This window comes from Haemaphysalis longicornis, unplaced genomic scaffold (genome assembly GCF_048455015.1).
Source record: "Haemaphysalis longicornis isolate Haplotype H1 unplaced genomic scaffold, Haemaphysalis longicornis Haplotype H1 scaffold_11, whole genome shotgun sequence".
NCBI classification, from domain to species: Eukaryota; Metazoa; Arthropoda; class Arachnida; order Ixodida; family Ixodidae; genus Haemaphysalis; species Haemaphysalis longicornis.
Window position 1 is genome coordinate 53,362,704 of NW_027526214.1, and position 25,023 is coordinate 53,387,726.

The 25,023-nt window shown below is 46.9% G+C and overlaps 1 protein-coding gene across 1 annotated transcript in view; it reads left to right on the forward strand.

Moving 5' to 3' along the window:
- The first annotated feature begins 213 nt into the window (after nt 1-213).
- The window catches only part of LOC144160954 (protein HID1), a 74,371-nt gene continuing 49,561 nt past the window's right edge, over nt 214-25,023 (forward strand). The window contains exons 1-7 of the mRNA XM_077692028.1: nt 214-446; nt 1,968-2,184; nt 6,047-6,186; nt 11,386-11,424; nt 16,340-16,393; nt 19,966-20,134; nt 22,208-22,262. Of these exons, the coding sequence (XP_077548154.1) occupies nt 381-446; nt 1,968-2,184; nt 6,047-6,186; nt 11,386-11,424; nt 16,340-16,393; nt 19,966-20,134; nt 22,208-22,262 (740 nt within the window). The 5' untranslated portion in view covers nt 214-380. The remainder of the gene's footprint in view (nt 447-1,967; nt 2,185-6,046; nt 6,187-11,385; nt 11,425-16,339; nt 16,394-19,965; nt 20,135-22,207; nt 22,263-25,023) is intronic.

Below are 25,023 nucleotides of genomic sequence, written 5' to 3' on the forward strand. Positions count from 1 at the left end.
AATCAAAAGCAAGAAAATGCACTTTGTTTATAGCACTTTGTTAACGAAGAGTGTTTATTTTAAACAAATTTTTGAACATCCGCATATTGAGTTATTATTTTTACTTTAATTATGAACTGTATAGTTCTCAAATTGCAGAGACAAATGAATTTCGAAAGCCATTTTAGAAGCTTTCAAGCCAGGTCACGGCCGGTTAGCAGGTTCCGGTAACCCGTAACGTCGACCGTCACGAAACGGCGTAAAGATCACCGGGGGCGATCCGCGCATCCTTTCTGTGTTTGCGTTGGTTCCGCTTTTCGGGTGTGTGTGTGTGTGTGCGGCCGTGCGGCTAGCAGGCCGCGCTTTCTCAACCCCCGGCTGTGCGGCCAGCAAGCGTCAGCATGGGCAACACGGACTCGAAGCTCAACTTCAGGAAAGCCGTGATCCAGCTGACGACGAAAACGCAGGTGCGTGGCGCATATGCTGCGCGATTCATCACGATTCACAACCGCGCAGCAGCCATGGATTCCGCTCATCACTCGTTCATTTATTCACGCTGCCGGTTGTTGCCATCACGATGGACTCGGACCCGGCAGACCTCGCGGCTCGTTCCCATCAAACCAGGCGGTAATCGAAAATCACTCGCAGCCGACGTGTGGGTGCAATTGACCTATGCTGCCACATCCGAAAGTTGATTGACAGGGTGCGCCGATCCGACCTCGATCCCTTGCTGCGAGTTTAGTGGCGTTATCTGGTACCAGTGCTACTTTCCTAGCGGTATCTGCTCTTCGTGTGAATTAGTTGTGCGGCCGATCGCGAATGCGGCCGTCTTGACGTGCGCCTGGAGCCGCCCGAGGTCCCAAACAATATGCTGCCCTTGTCAAATCGATATGCGTGGGAAGGGCAGTACGTCAATCTGATGGCATGCTTCGCGTGCTGTTCCGTGCGCCGCCAATTGTTTCCTCTCGTTATCGAAACGCCGTAGCATGATGAACAGGTGTTTCGTGAGAATATGCCGCCCTATTTACGGTGCAGAGATCCTGGAAGTTTCTCTATATCGCATTATTCGAGAAAAACAAAAACGGAATTCCGCCACCCACTTTATCAAAGGCCATGCGTGTAATCACCTGTTGTTTCTCAACGATCAAACGCTTCTCCACTCGTTAAGCGATGACCGTGCGACCAGCTAAACGCGCGCACTCCGCAATGTGTCTTTTTAACATGTGTGCAGCTTTTAATGAGATAATTAATGCCTGTGAGTCTTGGAATCTGGAAATTGACGTGTGTTACTCTACGTACGTTAACATTCTTAGTTAATATCTTTGTATGGAGGCATGAGATGACCAAAGACTCGACAAGCCCGTAGATTTATTTGCTGCCCAGCAAAAGTTTTTTTGTGGCCAGTGGCCCTTTCCAAATACTACAGTGGGCACTTGTCTGGTTGTTCGTTTATTATGGGGGGAAATGGCAAATATGTACCTCTCAAAGTTTATTCACTATACATCTTTAGGAAAGGAAGCAAGTGCATGCACTGTACGTATCATACAAAACACTTGGTCACTGATCTGTTCTTATGGATATCATGTATTAGTTCTAAACGTGAACACTCCAGACGCCTCTACTAACGTGCCCTAACTACACCATATCATAATGGTTAGTTGCTCGAGAAATGGTGTACTACAGGCAGACTGAACAAGACTAAAGATGCAGCTGTACTTGTCAAGTACATTTCAGCCTTCTCAAATCAACGCTTAATACATTTTGTAAGGTATCAAGATACTGGGTTACTTTGAAGCCGAAAAAGGGAGAAACAGCTTGCTTTAGCTTTGAACTTAGGGATCCATAGACGAGCAGCGCAGCTATCTGCAGAGTAGCTACCATCCTTCCCGAGTGACTTGAGAAACTGTTGCCCTCGTGCTTTGTGAGCATGCCCTGTGGCGAGTGCAGCGTGATCGGAGGTGAGTGTTGCACTGCTTTGGCGAGCGCAGCCCATCGAGGCGCGGGACGAGGCCTTCTGGGAGCAGTTCTGGGGCGAGACAGGGCTGCAGGGGGCGCAGGACGTGTTTGCGCTGGTGCCCGCCGCGGAGATCCGGGCGCTGCGGGAGGAGGCCCCCTCCAACCTGGCCACCCTCTGCTACAAGGCCGTCGAGCGCCTGGTGCGCGCCGCCGACTCCCTCTGCAACACGCCCGCCCAGCAGAACGCCGGTAACCGAGCAGCGTCGCTTTGCCGCATCACAGGGAGACAAAACACGACGTTGGCTCTTTCGAAAGATTGCCTCGTTGGAATTGTACTGACACCAGTTTTATCATAAACTTCGCTCAAATAAGCTATAATATCGGGAAGAAAGGGAATGGCCATGTGACCCACTCACTCATTTCCCGTAATAGAACCTATATGTCATACCAGCCAGCTCTGCGATTGGCGGACGCTGGCAAAAGCAAACGCAAATTAGGCAGAGCTTATAGAAGGCAGAGTTGCCGAACGAGCTATTGGCGCTTAAATTTAGGGCACATTATTTTTATAGCAGTTATAAGGGGGGGACAAACGGTGTAAGTTGCGAAAGCACACATAAAAATTGAAGTACCGATGTGTACTGTTGTTGGTACTGCGCACACTATGTGCTTGTTTAAGCTGCACAGCTGTCTGCCGCTTTCAAGTTGTCTTACACGCACTGGCCGATTGGCGTGAGCGACGTTGTCGTACGTGACCCTGTTTGTCGAGGATATTCCATGTTTCACGAAACGGTTACTTTCAACAGGAACAAAAACAAGCCAGGTGCAAATACAGTCAAAAAATAAAGCAAGGGCAGACAATGGTCCTTGCGTGAGTATGGTAGCGCCATCTGGGAAGACTGACGGCGGCAAGCAGCGCTGCAGCCGAATCAGGCAGTGCAAGTTCGTTTGTATACGTGGGCTTAGGACTTCATTGCTGATGTCTGGAAAACGCAAGATTTGGCGGGAGAATCAAAATTTTGACCTAAATTGATTAATTTCTCAGCGAATACGGCATCATTTGCTGCCAGACAAGCACTATAAAACGCAAAATCTTTCGAATAAAAGAAACTTGTATTTTGTCCGCATAGCTTTAAAGACACTGCTCTGCCCTCGGAAACGATTCTATCCCGGGCTTTAAAGAGATATAGAGCCTCCTCGATTATCAATCCTGGATCGTCCGCAGACTGCCTGAGACGCGATCCGGCGCTCGATTTTCCTGTGTATTCCTATGGGAGTTCCTGTCCATATGCAGTTCTCGGACTCCCGCGGACCGTCCAGGACTGGTAAATCAAGGATGCCCATAGTGTTGAAGAAAGCAGGGGGAGCAGAACCCCAGCCACCTTCCAGCACTTTCTGTAGGATGTCACAGGATCTTGAAACGTGGCCGGGAGGTTGTGGTGGGACCCCTGGTTCCCTCTGCTTGCATCCGTTGGATGCTAATGGCCGGGCAATGCACTGAAACCTACATTTTTATTGCTCGCCCATAGTAATGCGTCACTCTTGCCCACAACACACCACTGTGGCGCAAAATTTCAACGCTTTTCAATACTTTTTTTGTACTTTTTCGGCTAGAAAACGTCATTCATGGCTGGCACAGTGCTGAGTGGGTTGCCAGAGTCTAGTTCCTTTAAGCGAAGCAAAGTTGTGTTTTTGTCTTCGCGGCTTCATTAAAAAAAACACAGAAAGACGAGGACGTCAGAAGTAACCAACAAGAACACTCTTTGCACAAACAGTTAAAGGGAGAGGCAAGCGATTTTTGTGGAGCATGGTCTCTCTATCCCAAATGAAAGGGCAATGTTTAGAACACCTTGAACTGAAACAGTCTCCCTGATCTTTTCGGTGATTGCTTGATTGTAGGGTTTAATGCGCCGACGCAACGCAGGTGATGAGGCACGCTGTGCTGGAGGGCTCCGGATTAATTTTGACCCCCTGGGGATCTTTAAGGTGCGCCGAAATCCCCTAGAAGTTTTCGAAACGGAGTTTTTAAGACCTGCCAGACTTCAGTATGCTAAATGCAGTCTTTCCTATCTCTTTATGCGGTTTTTGAATCGTGAATTGAAATTGAAACGGGGCTATTTACGTACAAATGGTAGTGCCATGTTTAGACATTATATGATGCTGCCTTTCAGATTTCAGAAAGTTTAGTGCTAAATTATAACTATTTCCACCACTTTCTTTATTCAGGCTTTCATACAAGCTAGAGGCAATGCACTCCGCAAAAAGTAGTTGGCTATCTCTTCAAGGAGTACTGACACGAAATTTTTATGTTACGTTTTTTTCGCTGCTATGCGTGCCTACCAGCCCACTAATCATATAACGACAGATTAGACGGTCGAGCGCAGCGTAAACATTCATTTACGGCGTCGTTTATTCGTGCCAGTTTCGGTTTCGACTGAAAAACGCCGAGCGGCCGCCATGACAGCATGTATAACATGACGTCACCATTCTTGCCGTATCGCTGCCTCTCTGGAAGCGCGCGCGAGCGAGCGCACGCGCGCGCCCAAACCGGCCGAGGTTTCCGCCGTCCCCACAGGCCCGGGCAGCATGACGTCAGTCCCAAAAGCATGACGTGTACACACGCCCGAGCAGCGCGCGCCAACCACAGCCAGCGCGTCGGCTTCGTCACGGGAGCCCCGACGTCAACAGTTTGGGGCACGTAGCAGATGATGTCACGTCGGCCCGATCTGGGCTTTCTCGTGCGGGCGAAGATTAAAATGGATTTTAAATAAGTTTCGCTGAACGGTTGTTGTTGAAACTTGCTGGGAGATATCTCCTGATAAAAAGGAAGCGTTTTAGATAGTTATCTCAGCTTTGAAATTTCGTGTCAGTACTCCTTTCAGAGCAGTTACTGATCAAGTCTAGAAAGATATACAACAAATTCTGATACCATGAATGCAAAAAAGAAGGGTCATTGCCATTGATCTATTTGCGATCATTGCATCACAAGCTCTGCATTTAAATTTTGACATGGTAAAAGGCGCACTAGACGGGGACACAAGAAAAGACTGACACGGGACGAGCGCTAATCCCGTCTAGTGCGCCTTTTACCTTGTCGAAGTCGTATCACCAACTAGCCCAAATTTCTGCATTGAATAGTCTGCATTTAAATTTTGACTACTTGTTCTTTTTTATTTCGTTGTGAACAAGGAACCTGTGTGGGTTGTGAAACGTGTTACGACTCTTTTAACAAGCTCAGTGACCATTTTACTGTTGGCCCAAACAATGCCCGACCGGACGAACTTTCGTCAAAACTTGCTACAAGAGCGCTCTCGTTGATCGCTTCTTGCGTCTTCGTCCTTGCACTGTTTTGAAGTGGTTTGAATACTTAACCAATTGAGCCGGCGTCAAGCTTTAGTTACTAGTAACCCTGCTCTGCTTTGAAGGCTTCTAAATGTGCCGTGTTTTGGTTTTGGATCTAGCGCAGGTTTATCCCCATCACTGTGATTGAGGTGATGCACTTGTGAAAACGCTTTTTTGTTGTGTAAATGGTTGTTTTTCTTGCAGAGTCGTCTTTGTGGGAAGTGCAAACCAAGCGAGGTCATGGCACAGTCAAAGATTAGGATGCCCATGAAAGAACTGCTGTGAAATAATGGCCGTAACTCGGAGCCTAAACTGACAGCATGCTGTTTGAAAAGGAGAAAATTCTTCAGTGCTCGTGGCCATGTTCTACTTAGTAGTCGTAACCATTGTGAAGAACCGCAGAGAGACATTTACAAGCATGTTGTTAATGAGTATGCTGTGAAGTTTGAGGCAGAGCCCGTATGTGAATGACAATGAAATTTTTGTGCTACGTGGAATGATAAATGACAAAGGTCTCAATTCATCACCCAGTGTTCCCAACACTACTAGCAGTAATTTATTCCAGTGCTGTCAGATGCTGCACATGCGCATGCTCGGGGTACACCACGTAAGCTTATGGCACACGAGAGGCTGCTTGTCAGAAGATAGCAGGTATCTGGCACTTGTTTGCGCATTCAATCAGGTAGTGCTGGCATGTTTGGCAAGCGCGCCTAGATGAGCGTGCCGTCTTGTCACCACGGGTGGTGCGCCGGTGTCGTCGCTGCTGGTGCAGTGCTGAACTGCGTGCGGCTGCTGACGCGCCTGCTGCCGTACATCTTCGAGGACTCGGACTGGCGGGGCTTCTTCTGGTCCAGTCTGCCGGGCTCCCCAGAGGACGAGGCGCACACCAATGGAGGGGGAGGGGGAGCACAGGTGAGGGCGAGGTGATGGGCGGGGAGGAAGGGAGACTGACTGATTGGTCGATTGACAGGTTGAATGAAGAGGTCTACAGAGGGTGGGGCACTCACCAACAAAGGAGAGGAAATACAAGTGAGAGGGAGAGGGAGATGATGAATCAGGAAAAAAGGGAAAGGATTGATTGGTTGAATAAACAAATGAACAAGGATGGAGGGGGAAGGGCAGGATGGCAACCCTTAGCGAGTCCTTGCTCTGTAGTTCCCTCGAAACAATGCTGCGTTTTTTGGTGATTCTGGAAAGGAAACGAGGGGAGGACGAAACATGTGGGCAGAGCGAAGCACTGCTGGTTGCGTTCCAGTGAATAATGCGGGTGGATTGGACGCACAGATTCTCTCGGGGACTGGGCGACGGGCCTGGGTGGAGTTCCCAGGCAGCGTGGACACTTGACGGTAGCTCGCAAAATGGGGGATACCCAAAGCATGTCAGCTGCATCGCTGTCACAATTTTCGGGGATCGGTGTACGGGCGTTCCACTGCACGTGGCACGTGCCAGCACAGAGGAGCTATGCGCGCCCGGTGTGATTTATGCATAAAATGGGGCGATAGTACCCGTGTTGTCACATTGGTCCGGTCCTTGCAAGATTTCTTTGTTCTGAGGGAATCCTGGCAGAGCCACTCCCTAGTGAGCGTCGCTCCGCATACAGAGAACCGTCTCGAGCACAAACGCATCCAGTTTGCATCGAAAATGTGGCTGTAATCAAAAGATGCTGTCATCGTCAAACTCCCAGCAACAAGCAGGTGGGAATAAAGCCCGATAAAACGTTATCATTGCCCAAGGGAAGGTTGTGTAGCAAACAGATAAACGCTGAGCAATTGCTGAAAACAAAAGAAAACAAATTACGAGCTTGGTTCATTCAAAAGTAACCATCATGCCAACTTTAATGCCAACCCTGAACAACGTAGCTCAATTATATTAAGTTAAACAGACAAAGCAGTGGCAACTCAGTGGCCACTTTCTCGCCAAGTCCTGATGACTTTGCAGAGTGTCATTTGTACGGTTGCGGGCCGCCAAGCAACGCCACCGCCCAGAAACGGGTCTGTGCAGTTGTAATCGTTCTTCAAGTTCTGTTCGATTGCCCTACCACGTGCATGCTAACGTGCAGTTGACTCTCGGGCAAGTGCATTTTTAATATCCCCCTATTGCACCTCCGCCGATGTCGGATAACAAACGATTTGGAGGTTTTGCAATATTTCTTACTTTTTTTGCACGTGAAAGAAATGTCGCTCATGGCCAGAATGGAGCAGGGTGGCCCAGCAAAGAATGGTTCCCACAAATTGAAGAAGGTTGGATTTTGCCTGGATGGTCTCCTGAAACAAGCAACAGTGCAGTCCACACCTGAGGCTTCCTGAAGGCCACATTGCAGTGGTGTAGGGTGTGCTTTGCTGCCGGGCGGGAAGTCTGCTTCCTCAGATTCTAACTCCTGAGAGCTTGACATGTGGTGTGGCCGGCTGGTTCTTCCCAAATATGGGAGGCCCTGTGTGTGGGTATGGCATTGTGGCACACAATGAAGGCCCTCGAGTGGTGCTCCAACTAACCTCTAGCCTAGCCATTAAAGTGTGTCTTGTACCCCAGGTGTAGCTTTGGGGCACCGAAACGCCATTTGGACTTTCTTGAGGTGAGCATTGCGAGGTACTTTTGAAGTTTGGTTGTACCGTGACACATGCTCAGGGTACTAACCGGGCACTTTGGCACGTGCATAGGGTATGTAGTTCTTGGTGGAACACTTGGTGAAATCGGGAATGAAATGATGATGAAAGTAATCAGTGGTGTAAGCGGACTCCTCAGTTCATGCATGAGCTCCAAAACCTTTGCTTTTTTTAGCCAGGTCCCAACCATGGACATTGGGATCATCGTGCAAGCATGCTATGTGCTGTGCTATGGCAATGGAGTGTGTTCTGCTTAGAAAGATTTCAAAGTAATAGTTGCACATCGTGTCTTATTTTAAAGGGACGGAGCACCGATTTTTGTTGCATGCATGTTCTCGTGCTCATATGAAAGCCAGCGTTTTATATAGTCGAATAACCACAGCCATTTTATAAACAAGTTGGTGGAAATAATTAATTTAATTTGGCATCAAACTCTCTGAAATTGGAAGGGTGGCGGTTCGTAGTGTAGAAACTTGACTCTACAATATGTGTCCGGTTCACATGACCTGCAAACCTTGCAGCTGCTGAAACTGCTGAACCATTCAATCAGCTATTGAAAACCTTTTAACAGAAGTATTTGTATAACTTTAAATTGTATATGTATTTTTAAACATTCTTTCGGAAAATTTAGACACGCCAACCTCCACCGCTAGGTTGCTCTCACTGTGACTAGCTGAGCCTCCATGCCCAGAATCAACGGCAGCTTAAAGAAAAAGGGCGTGCCCGGGGCGTTCCAACAGGCAGCCATTGTTATTACCAGTGACTGCCACTACAGGGTTGGTTAAAGGAGTTCTGTTTCTGGAGCATGTAATAGTGGTTAGCAAACATTTAGCACACCCGAATAGAAACTGTGTGGGTAGCACTCGCCGCATCAACAAAACGTGCATCAAGACGGGAGATATGTACACACTGCACAGATAAGCAATCTGTGAAGTGCTGGGGAAATCAGACAAGCCAACGGAGGAAGTCTTCTTTTTTTTTTTTTTTCTGAAACAAAACAAAGAATGGAGGAGCCGATTACTTTTTCATAATGAGCAGGACAATACAAGTACTGCAGATAATGAGTGCATAGTAGTGTCAAGTTTTCTGCATCACGGCCATTAGGACCGTTGTGGGGACTGCAGTAGGCAGTTACATCTTGTGATGGAAATGCAGTACAGACGATGAATGCACAGCAGTGAGGCATCCATTTTTAGGAGCACGCATGATTGCATGGCATATTTTTTTATGTTTGCAGTTAGAATAGTGGCTTCTTTTAGGCCCATGTTCTCAGATTTGATCACTGTAGCTCATAACAGGGAACCTGAGGATTGTTGTAAGCGATTGATTTTGCCTCATATTGGGTAGAAACAGTTCCCAGCGCCAAAACTTTCTCATTATACGTAATGTAGGGTTTGCAACCAGTATTGTTGCCGAATTTACGTGATTCTAACGCACACCCTTTTTCCACTAAAATTAGCTTGGAAATTTGTGCGAGTGTTACGATCCGCCTCAAAGCTGAAATCGGCTTTCAGAGTGGCCGGCAGCATTGCCTCGGGCGCAAAACTCATCCCAAAATCCAATTCTAAATCTGTGCGGCAGAATCAGTGCCAAGTAATTTTCTTTGTCAAGATTTTCAGAGTAAACTTACCTGTGCGTTACAATCGGAGGTGCGTTGGAATCGCTGAAATACAGTGTTCTGCATTCAAATACAGTAGGCTGCATTCAGTTTGGTTCAGAGAGAGTAGCACTGTACGAAAACTCTCAGTATTTTTGGAGTGTTTCCAAATTAGAAAACGCCAGTGGACGACAATCGTATGAGTGAACTGTGATGCTAAAACTGCAAACTCCCCGCCATAAGTGCGGGAAAAGCACCCCTTACAGTTAGTAAGAATGGGTTAAGCACCAGATGTGTGTTATTTTGAGCGCTCGCAGCCTTCACCGCAATGCACCGTGTCGTGCAGTGTAAGGCAAACCAGGGAAAGACTTTATTTCCGGTCAGACTAAGCCCTATTGGCAAAAGCTAGGTGCTTTCGGAATGCCCCTTATGCTTTGGCAGTTGGTCAACTTCATTCTCGTCCTCTATTTTCTCATCCTAGTGATACAATAGTGCCTAAAGGGCTTGTTCAACACCCTGTAGATAAGATAGCTTTGCTGCACACTGTTATCAAATGATTGATGAAAAGAAATAAAGTGAAATGTCGATCCTTTATTTAAAAATTGTAATATAGAAAGAACAAGATTTATCTGATGCAGAAATGAATCATTTTCGACACCGCTGCACTGTCGAAGGTTGTTTGCGCGTTGCACGAGTGTTTATCATCGCACACTTGTGCCAATTGTGTCTGAGCACTGTTTTTACGCTCATATTAGTGTGGAATACCCTTAGTAAAACCCATACTTCATGTTTTTGTGCCTGATGAAACGTTTAAAAGCCCAGGCATTGAAAAATGGTTTTGAGATGTTATGTGCTGGGACGGCTCCATGATCAAAGAGCTGAAAAGCAGGGATGATACATAGTACCATGGCACTGTGAACGCATGCCTGTGATGTTGTACAGGCACAGTTCACTTTCTTGCGCTGTAATGAATAGTTCCAAATGCTGAGTTTTCCTCCCCAGAAGATAATTTTTTTTCCTAAACAAATTGTGATCACCATATTTTGCGTCAGTAGTTAATTAATGCATTGATTGCACTAATACTGAAACGCTTGTGGTTGGAGTCACCGTTTAATTAAGGTTGCCTCCGAATAAAATCTAACATCGTCAATATAGCAAACAGTGTAGCTTCTCTCTTTTGTTGCTACAGAAAAATTTTATAGATAGTTTCAAGCAAGCACATTTTCTTGCTCCTGTGAATAGCTACTGAAGTATGTATAAGCAAGCAGTATAGTAAACATGGACTTTACTAATGGAAATTGTGAAACATTCGCTTCGTATTCGCTTCAGGAGAAGCAAAGTTAACTACTCCGACAGGCCTATAAATTAACGAACTAAGTAATTGTATCACTTATGTTGATCGCTCATTTTGGTCGGGTTGCTAAAGGAGCGCTGAGGTTTCTTACAAACATGGTCACGCTTTCAGAGTAGAAACTCTAGGGTGACTAGATGTATTTTTTTTTTCTTTTCCACCAATTGATGTGCACTTTCTCTTTTTGCTAGAATTTTTGCTCTAGGAAAACATTCAAGACTGCCATTGCTTTGCATCCCACGCTTTGACGGTTTGCCGACTTGGGCTGATGATAAGCATGTTTGCAGGTAGACTATGGTGGATTAGGTAGCATGCTTAGCCTCTGTAGATGTGAGTGCTGCATAAGCAAACGAAGGGTCGATAACAATTGCTAACTAATAAACCAGGCAAAAATTGAAAGAGTTGAAGGCTAAGGTGGCATCCCATCACATCTTAAACCCCTGTGACGTCACGTGGCATGGTTTGTGAGCCAGCTGCGTTGGTTGCACGTCTTTTGTTCCTTTTCCTCGAGGCTTCAGGGAATAAGCTAAGGCTCGAATGTGTGGTTTGTGCGATTCCAGACGGAGTCCTTGGCCCAGTCCCTCATCACGGCAGTGTGCGTAAGTATTGCCTATTGCCACTTCCGTCCTTGTCGGCGTGTGCCCAGTTTTGTGGCTCGCCAGTGCGTCAAATGATGTGCCCTCTGATGTCTGTATTCGTGGCACCTAATGGCCTCGTTGGAGGGCAGGTCCATCAGACTGACTCCAACAAGAGAAGTGCAAATCGTGAGAGAGGGCATTAGCGAACAGAAGTTTGGACCTGCTTCCTTCATATGCGTGCAGGCGTGTATGTAGATGTTCTTTGAAACATCACGGCGTCCACCAACCTGGAAAGCCGGGAATTCTCAGGGATTTTGAATAGTCTGGAAAAATTCAGAGAATTTGTGCTTCTATCAGAGAAAATTAACTGCATAACGGAAGCGAAATTCCTGGTAATGCTGGCTCGAGTAACGGCGATTCGAAAGTGGACAGCCCTCTGGCGTCGTTGCTGGTGGTGCCCTCTGAAGTCACTGGTTCCAGTTAGAACTTGCTTCGTACAACTTGCAAGTCACCCCCCCCCCCCCCCCCCCCGCGATCCCCTGTATGCTCCCCTTGTGTTCTGGCATGTATCCTAGATTGTAGACTCCTGAAAGGCAACGGAGAACGTTGCGCGCCGCAATAGTGTGTTGTGGCAGCGTAAGCGAGTCTACAGGGGCTGTACAGTAGCTTTCAATCCTATGCTGGAACACCTGGCACCATCTGCTGTGGTTTCTAGTTAGTTGACGCACATTGCGAATCATTGAGTTGTGAACCTGGCGTAATAAAAAAAGCAAATTTCACTTAATTTTCAACTTTAAAATACGCAGCTGTGTTCAAAATACGTCTTAAGTATCGAATATAGGCCTTGTACGTACCCCGTTTTAAGAGTTACCTTTAACTGCAAGCCGGCACTGTATTCCGCTGCGTAGGAAGGCAGAGCATGTTTCGGCTCCATAGCTTTCGCTGAGCACCAAAAGAACTCTCTGCAGAGACACCCTAGCGGGGTGTGGTGGCTCCGCATAGGTAGTAGTGAAATACAGCACTGAGGCACCGAGTGCGAGCTGAGAACATCGCAGTACGGTTTTACCCTTTCTTTTTATATTTTATTCACTGTGAACGCTCGAGCCTTCAGTGTCCCTTTAACGCGCCGACGCTACATAGGCGACGAGACACGCCCTAGTGGAGGGCTCTGGATTAATTTGGACTCTCTGGGGATCCTTAAAGGAGCCATGAAGAGAAAACACAAGTTTGGTTCATTCAAAAGATTGTCTCGTTAGAATCATACTGACACCACTTTTAACGTAAACTTCACTCAAATAAGCTACATAATTAGGAAAAACGGGAATGGTCATGCGACCCACCAGCTCATTTCCAGCAACAGAACCTGTGATGTCACATGGGCTAAGCTCTGCGATTGGCGGAGGCTGGCAGAAGCAGACGCAAATTAGGTAGAGCTTACAAACTAGACGAACGAGCGATTTGCACTTAAATTTAGGGCACATTCTTTACAAAGCAATAAGAATGATGGGACAAACAGTGGAAGTTACGAAAGCACATGTAAACATAGAAGTACTGATGCGTTCTGCTGTTCGTACTGCGCACAGCATGCTTTGGTTTAGCTGCACAGCACTACGGGGCTTGGGGTTGTCTCAGACGACACTGGCCGATTGACGCAAGCAACGGTGTCTTACATGACCCCATTTGTCGAGCGAGCACTGTTTCAGGGAACGAATATTTTCGACCAGAACAAAAACAAGCCAGGTTTAAATGCGGGCAAAAACAAACCAAACGCTTGCCACGGTATGGTGGCGCCATCTAGGTTACGGAACGTAAAGAAACGCGGGAACAAACCAACACCGCTGTACAGGGTGGAGACAACCTTTGAACGGTCCCGTGCCGCCGCAATTGGGCCAACGGGCTCAACGCGTTATTCTTTTCGTTTCCCACGAGACCTAGCAACGCGAAACAGACAATATGATTCAAACTTCTTCAGTAAACCGCGTTGCGGCGATACTTTTAGCACAGTTTTGACACAATGACTTGCTTCGGCGGCGAGCGAGCAACAGAAAATGGCGGCGCCAGCGTATACCTGTCTCTACCCTGTACGGCGGATGCGTGAATGAAGGTACTCTAGGCTGCAGAGCAGTCGGTTCCTGTGATGTCACTTGGGACCACGAAAACGCACGATTGAGCGGGAAAATCAAAATTTTAACCTAAATTGTTTAATTTCTCAGTGAATAAAGCACCGTTTGTATCCGGACAAGCGCTGGGGGCACTATAAAACACGAAATCTTTCGAATAAAACCAACTTGCATTTTCTCTTCATGGCTCCTTTAACGTGCCACTGTGAATGTTACTACCACTCTGTTACGTTTTCTTTTTGGATGTGATAAAGTTACTGGTTAGCATTCAACATCTATTATGGCATATTTTATTTTATAATGTGCTTTTTAGAGGGTGACAGCAACTGGCGATGTGGTGGCAGTCCGTCTTGGCCTAAAACAAGGTTTTGTGTCACTCAGGGAATTTATCAGAAAGCCTTGGGAAAAACCTGAAAATGTCAGGGAATTTGAAAATGTCAACTTGGTAGGCACCCCGAACATGCTGTATAGCTGCAGCGTGTTAATTTGCTTCAACACCACCTATGTTGGGACGTTGTTGTTTTCTGGTTCGCCAACGAGCCATTGTTGCTGAACTTGTACTGTTTGCAAACGAGGTGCATCGTTCTTTCGATGCGGGCCAACTTCTTCATTGGCATTGTGTCACTTCAGTGTTGATGCTGGAATAGTTGTGCCCTTGAGCTCAGTAATGAAAAGGGCTTGGTGAGGCCTTTCGTGTGTGGCCGAGAGTTACGGAGACGATTGGGCGTAGTTGGGGCATTGCCATTTCAGGCCAGGGAACTTCTTAAGATTCTCTACCAAGCTTTTACTTGTGTGCAAGCAGTATACAGCACTTCATAATCCGGGCCTCGCAAGCACCCTGGCTCCTTCATTGAAGCTGAAGGGCACGTGTACTGGCACAGCACGTAGCAGGGGACGAAGAGTGACCTTCGCCAAACACCCAGTTAAAGGACACTGAAGTGATATGTAAACATTGCGGGATTACTAGCGCAAATTGTAGTCCGGAGTCCCCAGGCCATGTTTCGACCACTCTGGGCGCATTTACGCCATTTTATTTAGTAGAAAAATTAATTCGAAAATGCTGTCCTCCTCTCGCCCATTTTCTGTGGGGTTTTCGTGTGACGTCGGGAGGAGCCGAGCTCGCAATTGGCTGCGCTACTGCACGGCTCCCCGACCTTCAGGCTGAGTCAGTCGGCCCAGCATTTCGTCCGCCGGCCGCCGACGGGTCGTCGCAATTCGTTCGCTGAGTTGAAACGAAACCAGGACACGTTTGTGAATGGAAGAATGGGCCTTTCTTTACTTGGTTAGTTTGTACACTGTATCTAGCTCCAAGTCAAGGTCGCTTCACACAAGCGCTGCACAAGTGCACATGCGACGCTTCGCTGACTGGTACGCCAGTAGGAAAATATAAGGCTTCTTGAAGGGGTAGAAGAGTCAGCGAAGTCAATATAGGTACTAAGGAAATAAAATCAACTGATATTTTTACCGTACAGCGTAAAACTAGGGTGCGGGGAGTACTTTTTTGCGCTGGGTGAACAAGCACAGCGGTCAGCAGCACGACTACACATCTGCGGACGCTTTTCCATCTACGAAATGCAATTGCTAGACATGATATATTGTGGAAAGTTCGGGGATGCTTACTGCACGAGCGCAAAACAACAAATAGTCACCTAAGCTGCTTGAAATGCCAAAACTAAATAAAAGTGTAAACTGGTTATACAATATACACCTGATATTACCAAGGTCAGCAGAGCCCGCTCCGTGGCCGAGTGGTCAAAAGCGCTATGTCATTGCAAGTGTTTTGCAAGTCGCGAGTTCGAATCCCCGCGGGTGCGTGCTTTTTTTTTTTTATAAGTTAACTTTTTCGTTTTCCGCCGATGTTTTCTATACTGAGTTCACCTTTTTTTGGGCCGCAACTTTCATTGCTCCACGAACTAGTTCACAGAACGCGTGCAGGCTGGCACTGGCGCGCTAGCGACTTCTCGTTGGCGTGCTGTTGCCATAAGCACCGACTGCTTGCGGGCAGTGGGCACAGGCCAGAATCAACAGATCCTTGGCCTGGTGCGAACACGCTTTTTACGATACAGGCATGAGTGAGGCAAGCTCCAAATATGGGGGAAAAGCGCATGGCATTTGAGCGTCTGCGGGGACGCGGAGGGCGTTCATGCACTGCGTAGGCCTCGGCTAGTGAATGCTACGATTCCAAGCCGTCCTGGGAGGCTTATCTTACGCATTTTACAGCCGACAACATGGCAGAAGCGCGGTACGATGGTTACTGAGATATTGAGAATGCCCATCCAACAACGCCATAGGTTGTGTTTTACAGAACCAAAACCGAAACTTGTTTGATTGCTAACCTTGCGCATCGTCCAATCACGGTGCTCCCTCCTCGCAACGTCACAGCTTTAGTTGGTGCGGCCGCCGCAAACCGCGCATAGTACTTTTTCTTCTTTCGCGCTTTGTAAAATAATTACCGATTTGTCAACCGGATAAACGATGAAAAGTGGGCTAATTTAAGCCAGTCTACGCAGCGCAAGCAAAAACGGGAGCTTGACAAATTCCCTTCAGTGTCCCTTTAAAGGCAGAACTTCATAAAACAAACATTTCTTTTGAAATTGAGATACTCTGGATTAGGCAGTGTTCACTTACGTTTACAGAGTTCATTGTGTGTGGCTTGCAGCGGCAGCCACAAGCGCTTCATGGTCTGTGCCCTTGCTCCAGGGTGTTTAGCTTCTACATTTGGTCCTGCATTTTTCTGGTGTTTCCTGTGTGGCTTGCATACCAGGTGGCATGCATAACTGCCCTCGTGTTTTTTTTTCCTCTGCTGCGCACCGCAGGACCTGCTGTTCTGCCCGGACTTCACTGTGTCCTGTTCGAGAAAGGCGGGGCCTGTGAGTAAACCAGTTTGGGCAGAAAAAACAAACAAAACACCCAGCGCAAGTTCAATAACAAATGGAAAAACAGCTACACTGGAAGGGTGTTCTGTTCTCTGCAACCTCAGATTTCTCAAATGCTCAGCTGTCTTTTTAGCAGTCACCCTCGGTGTCGTCCGTATGGAAATGGTGCTCACACGTCCCTCTGTTGGGCAAAATGCACAGCCGGTCTTTGTGCAGCTACTCGCACGGCTAGAAAAGATGTCTCTTTCAGTGAGACCCTGTTGTGTAATGATGGTGGCAGTGTCGCTTCAAGGTGGTCAACTGTCAGAGGCAGCTGCTGAGTGCACGGTGGGCAACTGCCGTATGTATTTGATTATAAAGCTGTCGTGGTCATCAGGAGAGGGTTCAGTTTGGAGAGTCAACACAATCGGCATATATATATATGTATATACTGAGATCCAAATATAAAGCGGGGTATGAAGTACGGTAATTGGTGCTTCGTGGTTGCATGTTTCACCACCCACAATACAACGTGCAACCCTTTCCCTGACCTTGACACTGTCAGAATCACGACTCTTTCGGACACTGTCACTGTTGGGGCGATCAAGTTGTGCCGGAAGCTGTCATTGAAACTGATGCAGTGTGAGGACATGGTGATAGTGGGACAGGATGGAATGTGCACTCTCTAAGCCTTGTATGACTCGATGAAATCACCAGTGCTGAAAAAGGGATATATGCTTTGTTGTCATAAACCACATCTTGGTGTCGAGTATGGCAAACTGGGTGGGACTACAAAGAGAGAGGAAGACTTAAAGTGTGTAGGACGACTAAGAACAGTGTTGGGTTTGTGTTTTCTCTGTTCTTAGTCTCTGTATTTGCACTGTTGTCATTATGAATGTCATTGATCCCTGCTTATCATGTAACGACTGCAATTGAGAATGTTTACAGGTGAAGGTTGTAGGACCAGATTTAGGACCAGACTTCCTGTAAGGCGTCCTTCTTTGTTACCAAAAAAAAAAACTTAAAAAAGAAAAATGGATCCCTGACCAAGTCAGCAATACAAGTGACACTTTGGGAGCGCCGTGGCTCCCTTGTTTAAAGTGAAAGCAGTCACTAGAAGACGCCGATTTAAATAGCTGCGAACAATCTTTCCAAGGTCCTGGTGTAGCTGGAATTTGCACGGCTGCCAGTTCTGTTGATCGTGGATGGCACTGTGTGGGCGATCAAGGGCTCCAGATAAGGGTGTCCCAATGCGTTGTGCTCTGTCATCGGTATCTTGGCAGCATCCCAGTTTACGCTGTGGCCCGTCTTTTTCACGTATTCTGCATTTTCTTTTTTCTCGCTTTGTTCCCCTTAATAGTACGGCAAAACCTCGCTACAAGAGACACCCAAGGAAACCGGGAAACATGTCTCTTGTAACCAAAAATTCTACATACTGTGCAGAGTTGAACAGGACCAATTTGTTGTAAATCAGTATGGAAGTGTACTCAGACAGGTCGACAGGAAAATTCTCACTGTGACCTGAAGGAGCCATGAAGGCGAAAAACAAGTTTGTTTTATTCGAAAGATTTCGTGTTTTACAGTGCCCCCAGTGCTTGTCCGGATACAAACGATGCTTTATTCACTGAGAAATTATTCAATTTAAGTTGAAATTTTGATTTTCCCACTAAATCTTGTGTTTTTGTGGTCTGCAATGACACCACAGGAACAGACCGCTCTGCAGCCTAGAGTCCCTTGATTCACGCATCCGCCGTACAGGGTGGAGACACGTATACGCTGGCGCCGCCATTTTGGGTCGCTCGCTCGCCGCCAAAGCAAGTCGTATCAAAACCGCACTAAAATTATCGCCGCAACGCGGTTTACTGGCGAAGTTTGAATCATCTTATCTGTTTTGCGTTGCTGGGTCTCGTGAGAAACAAAAAGAACATCGCGTTGAGCACGTTGACCCGATTGCAGCGGCGCGGGACTGTTCAAAGCGTGTCTCCACCCTGCACGGCGGCGCTAGCATTGAGGTACTCGTGCGTTTGTTTATCGTTAGTGGACCTAGATGGTGCCACCATACCGTGGCAAGCCGTTTTATGCCTTTGGTTTGTTTTTGACAGTACTATTTAAACCTGCCTTGTTTTTTTTCTGGGAGAAAATAATCTTTTCGTGAAACAGTGCTCGCTCGACAAATATGGTCAGATAAGACAGTGTTGCTTGCCTTAATCAGCAGTGTCGTCTGAGACAACCCAAAGCCCCACAGTGCTGTGCAGCTAAACCAAGCATAGTGCGCGCAGCACCAACAGCAGTACGCATCAGTACTTCTATGTTTACATGTGCTTTTGTAACTTCCACTGTGTGTCCCACCATTCTTATTGCTTTAAAATGGATGTGACCTAAATTTAAGCGCAAATAGCTCGTCCTGCAAGCTTATAAGCTCTGCCTAATTTGCGTTTGCTTTTGCCGGCGTCCGCCAATTGCAGAGCTGGCTGGTATGACATCATAGGTTCTGTTGCGGGAAATGAGCGAGTGGGTTGCATGGCCATTCCCTTTTTTCCTAATTATGTAGCTTATTTGAGCGAAGTTAAAACTGGTGTCAGTATGATTCAAACGAGGCTGTCTTTTGAATGAACCAAACTTGTGTTTTGTCTTCATGGCTCCTTTAAGAAAGTCATTCATAGTAGTTTTAGGGACTGCAGATTGTATTAGCTTCCTTCTCAACTTTTGTAGGTGAAGCACTTCACTTTGCGAGCGTTCCCGTTCTCGAATTACCATCGAAGTGCTCCTAGACAACTGTCAGCCTTGACTGCCACCACTTTCTGTCCTACAATACCCTCATCATCCTACTCCTCTGGTTCATCCTCTAGGGCAACATTTACTTACGTGCGGATCGCATGATCTGTAGGCTCCTCGAACACACAGAATCCACATCTGCAGACACAAACTCATCCTAAGTGTCTGGAACCTCTGTGGTCTCTTGGATGCAGGCCCAAGCTTCATCTTGGGCGCAGTTTTCCACAAGGTCCTTCATATAAGGCCCCCCCCCCCCCTTTCTTCGAGTCTCTACTAAATAGCGAAGAATTTACTCTGGGCACCCAAAAAAGTTGTCCTTAATAACGGAATATCTCTTCTAACCAAGGTCTCTTCTATGCAATGTTGCCAATATGGTGAACATAGGAAAACCAACCAAACCCTAATCAAATGTCTGTTATAACCAAGAGTCTCTTGTAACGAGGTTCTGCTGTATTGTTATTTTGTCACAACCCTCGTTATTCTCTAGACACCTGTATTTTGGTCGACAATGCCCAAGAATAACCAGCGCTCCATATTTCCCTTCTTTCCCCTCCCTTCTCTGTGTCGACTGTTGTGGCCTTTAGCTTACGCTGATTATACTACACTTATCCCTAGGAATTGCATATCTGACTTCCATTCGCTCGGGTGACATGTCGCTTGTTTAGTTGTTGTAATTCATTGGTGGTCCCGTCCCAGCTTCCAACTATGGGGCCAGCCTCGTCAGCATAATGCTGTCATCGTACTGCTTTCCTTGAATCACTGGTGAACCGAACATGGAAGTGGTGCAGCCCCCCCGCCCCCTCTGTGTGCAGGAGCGGCCCGAGGAGCCCTGGTCCCTGGACAGCTGCGAGTACATCTGGGCCTCGGGGGTGGGCTTTGCGCACTCCCCGCCCTGCGTGCCCCAGCACGACCAGAACCGGCTCGAGCTGCTCAAGCTGCTGCTCACCTGCTTCTCCCAGACCATGTACCTCACCGCGCAGGGTGAGCGCATCTCCGTTCGATTGGGGGGGACAACGGTCCCCCCCCCCCCGAACCACCCCTGCTAACTGCTAACTGCCACACAGTAGGACCCCGCTCTTATGCTCTGCACTGCTGCTTGAAGCCAGGAGAACTAATCGCGAACTAGTAGCCCAGCAGAAAGCTCCACTCGTCCTTTTTGGCGTCTGAATAAGTTTACTCAGGAATTTTAGAACTCTAAAGGATACTGTGCTTGCCTCGGAGTGCACACAACCGTACCTGAAAGTGTTGGTGCTGCTCCAATTTTAATTCCAGAAAAAATTATTCAGACAAAAAAATCAGCAAATAAATAATTTTACAGTGAAAAGGTATCCGAGGCACAGATAACTGATTTTTGCTGAGTACATGTTCTCTATCCCTAATGGATGGGCATCCCCTTAAAGCACCTTAATGACAAACGGTTTTGCTGATAGCGCCCTAGAACAATTTAAATCAAAATTTTTAGATCTAAAGTTTAGATTAGTCTGTACGCGAGATTAAAAACTTGTCCTCAGCTAAAAAAGTGGGAATCATAGGCTTTCTTATTCCCTTGTGTGTGTGTTTTTTTTAATTCACTAGTCTATTTTGCACGAAGGCGCTATCTGTTGGGATGGACGATAGGTAGAATCTGGCTTCACGCTGTGGCAGTTGGCAGTTCGATTCTACCCGGGCATGCCCTTTTTTTTTTTTTAAGCTGCCGTTGGTGTATTTGCAAACCGAAATCCAATATTTCGGCAGAAGAAACGCTGCAGACTTGGACAGAATCGGCAAAGCTCCTTCACAGGGTCTGTTTACTGATCGCTGCTGTTGATTCTGGGCATGGAGGCCTAGCTAGCTACAGTGAAAGCAACCAAGTAGCGGCAGGCGGCATGTCTTAAAAATTTTCAAAATAACGTTTAAAAATACACATACATTTTGAGCTTATACAAATACTTCTGTTAAAAAGGCTTTTCACAAGTGAATAAACGTTTCAGCAGTTTCAGCAGCTGCCAGGTTTGCAGGTCATGTGACCGGGACACATATTGTAGAGTCAAGTTTCTACACTCTGAACCGCCACCCTTCCGATTTCAGAAAGTTTGATGCCAAATTAAAATTATTTCCCCTAATTTGTTTATAAATTGCTTGTGGTTACCAGGCTGTATAACACGCTGGCTTTCATACGAGCTAGAGAACATATACGCAACAAAAATCGGTGGTCCGTCCCTTTAAAACAGCATTCCGATTCATAAAAATGCCTCAACAGCAAACTTGGTGAGTGCATTGCATAGCGCGCTGAGAGGGCGCTGCAGTCGATCGGTGCGTTGTTTCTCATGTGTTTTTGTCACTTCAGTAACGCACCGTTGTAATGAATAACTAGCCCATACTGCACACTAGCCAAATTTCTAGCGACACCACAGTTGCCGCAGTTGTCAGGGGCCACCAGAAGTAATGTTGCGAGTCAAGCCAAGTAAACAAGGAATGCTCCCAGCTGCAAGGGCAGCTACCACGTGACACATTGTTGTAGCAGCAGATTTACTTCTATAGTACTATACATAATATAGTATGAAACTCTATGGAGAGTAGCGTGTGTTTCAGAAGAATTAGAAGTGCCAATTTGAATGCGTCATTGGCACGCATCTCGTGCTAGCAGATTACAAGGGAGGACGTAGCAGACGAGGTGTGCTTTGCTACGGACAAATGTTTATGTGAAGCATCACTTAAGACTCCACAGAGGCACGACTGATAGTTTTTTGTTGCTGGATGGATGATAGTTGCTTAAACCTTTTACTTTTGAAACCGAGCGCATTTGCGAGCGGTCAGGGTTTCAGGGTTTGCAAAGTTTCGTATCTGGCATTTCGTATGTGCTGCTCAGACAAGCAGTTGAATCCACCCTGCTTTTTATGGATGGCTAGTCTGATCTGTCATGCCGTAATGGATTTTACGTAAACCTGCTGCCACTCCGCCATTGGCAAGCTTGCCCCGGTGCGTCTGAGTTTGCTGTAGTTGACCCTCTGTAAGTGGGTGCAGGAAAGCCTCGAAGGCCTGCCGTCACTACCTTTTTGTGTTGCTTTCATGCAGAGGCCCATCAGCAACCCAACAAGTGGATCCATTTCTTCACGTCTGCAGACAATCGGTGCGTCTTGCTTTTCTTTTCTTCTTTCTTAAGAAACTGCCGCAATATTTACATGTACAACAAGCTGGCTTCTTCTTTCTCTCTCTCTCTTTTTTTTTTTTTTACATAGAGTATGTGCACCATACATAAAATGTTGCGAGGTGTTTTTTCCCTCATATTGTTTAGTCCTTCGTGATTGTGACCCTCTGTTTCTGCTTTTAAAGTTGCCTCATAGTGTTTGTCCTAACGAAGGGATGTGTCGCAGTCGCTGCCCACATATAAATGTTATCTCTTGGTAAGAAATGTCATCGCAATAAATTAATCATAACGGTACACTTGACAACTGTTTTTGAGGGTGTCTGGTGTGGCGTGGCACGAATAGTAAGAACAGCCATACAATCTGAGAGTGCACAAAAATGGAGTCTTAAAAAGCACTGATATGTTACTAATGGACTGTTCCACTAAAACCATCCGGAGTTTTGGCCACTCCAAAGATTTGAGTTCCTCAAGAGTCACTCGGGAACTGGTTCAAGTACACGTTAAAAATAAGGACATCTCATTTGCTTGCTACTCCAGGAGGCAGGTGCTTAATTCGCTGAGGTTCACATAGTTTGCCTCTGTGCGGTTGAGAGACTTTAGGTGCAGGCTTCTGCGAGGTAAAACTGCGCTAAAGCTGTGCCCACTTTTTGGTGCCTATCCGTGGGGGGGAAGTGGCCATGGGATTGGCCCAGCCTAGCTTCTTGCTAAAAGAAAACTCATACCCCGTGTCAACTTGGCCAAGAACAAATAAACGCCAGGAATGCTGGATTCCTTTGTGGCTTGCTGGCTTGTTTATTGACTTTGTGGCTGGCTGAGCGAACAGTTAATTTTTTGCATTTTATACACCCGCACCTGGCTCAGGGAAAGGTTATGCCTTACTTTTTATTCCCATCTCTGCTTCCGGCATTATTCTTTTTTTATTATGCACAGTAAACTGCAGAACATTGCAAGTGTTTACAGATGTTCGTTACATAATTTGTGCTGTGTGGAGCCTTGCAGTTACAGAAACCTGTGTTTACAGGGGTTGGCTTTGCTTGTAGGCCCTGGTCGGTACAGTGTGAGAGTAGACTGCTTGCAAGAGGACCCAATTTCATGCTTCCTTTCTGAAGGTATCTCATTGGTTTGGGCTGGAAAGTGGTGCCAAGCTCTTGTTCTCCAATCATCCGTTTAGTACATTTGAACACAGATATACCGAACTTGAAGGGGATCGCCAAATTGGTCGATTTATCGGTAATTCGAAATATAAAATATGCCTGTCTGAAGATTATGTGATAACTCAGCACACCAGAGAGCTTTTCGTGATTGTGACAAGCAGTAGTTTACCAATTTGTTCTTCACAGCACAAAAAATTTGAATCGCGGCGTAACGAGTGCCGCACTTTATTTAGCAGGAAATGAGATTCGCTTGGTTCTTCTGCGTCACAAAGTTCACCACACTGGTCTTCAAGCTTATGAATGCTGTCCAAGTAACAAAATCCCGCATTGTGCACTGTGCCAGTACAGTGGCAAATCTGAACACTGATGCAAGCTCGGCTGCACGGGGCGGTTGGGAACGTTGTCGGGCCTGCTTGTAGGGTCGGCATCGGTGAGGTCCGCCACCGCCCGCACATTGTCGTCAGCACTCACGAACTCGTGTGCCGTTGTGTCATTTGGAATGGTGCATGCGAACGCTGCCAGCTCTCTAAATTGCCTCTCGAGGCACTCAGCACCGTTCTTTTTAGCATCTGCACTCCTCTTGTCTGAAGCCGCGCAACAAAGCCACCTTGAATACGACACGCTCCGCACCGGCCGGGCCGTGGCCGTGCTGCCTTCGCCTGTGCGTCAGGTTTGTTGCGCAGTATCGTGCTCAAAAACGCCGCAAGCCAGTCCGGATACCTCTGCAGCCGACATCTTTTCACCGACCTGTGCCAGTCGAGCAATGCCCGCTTTGTCGCTAAATCCGAATTCTTCCATTTTTTCGTGACCATGGCTCCCAAAGGCGAGCCGCAGACAAAACAAACACGCACCTCGCTGCATTGGTCCCTCTGTGCGAGTCGCCAGTGATAACCACTCACGCACGCAGAAAAAATGCCAGAAACCGAGTGCTTGTGATCAGTCTCCCTTGTTCCTTTATTGCCTTTTCCACCCAATCACTCCCAGCTAGCTCGCTGCTGCCATGTAGCTGTGAGCTGGCGTGCGAGCAGGTGTTGAAGGCCATTGCTCATGTCATCTAAGCAGGCGCGACGCCACCTCCTTCTTACAGAGCACGGCAACACCCGCGAGGGGTTATCATCATCGTGTCCAGCAGAGTGACAGAGTGGTGCAGAAATGTTTGTTAGAAGAAAAAAAACAATCTGGTAGCAGTTTGCACAATTGCTGCAACAATGTGGATTAAGCGCTACTTGATGCAAAGAATGGCATGGACACTTCATCATTGGACAGCTTGTTCTGATCAACTGCTGTTTTTGGAAGAAAAAAGAAATCTTACCGTATTTTCCGGTGTATAAGTTGCGGTTTTTTTTTTCTGAAATTTTTGTTGGTGCGTCTTATCCACCGGTGCGACTTATGTACGGGATAAATCCGGTTCGCGGTGGCCGCGAACAAAGCCCACCGCTACGGCGTTTCTCATAGCCCACATGTCTCTTTAGGACATTAAATCAAAGAATTTGCAGCTTTTTCTAGTCAAAAGCAGTGATAATGGCCTGCGACAACCACATGCCACTTTATGCCATGCGCAGTAGATACAGTTCAGAATAAATTCAAAG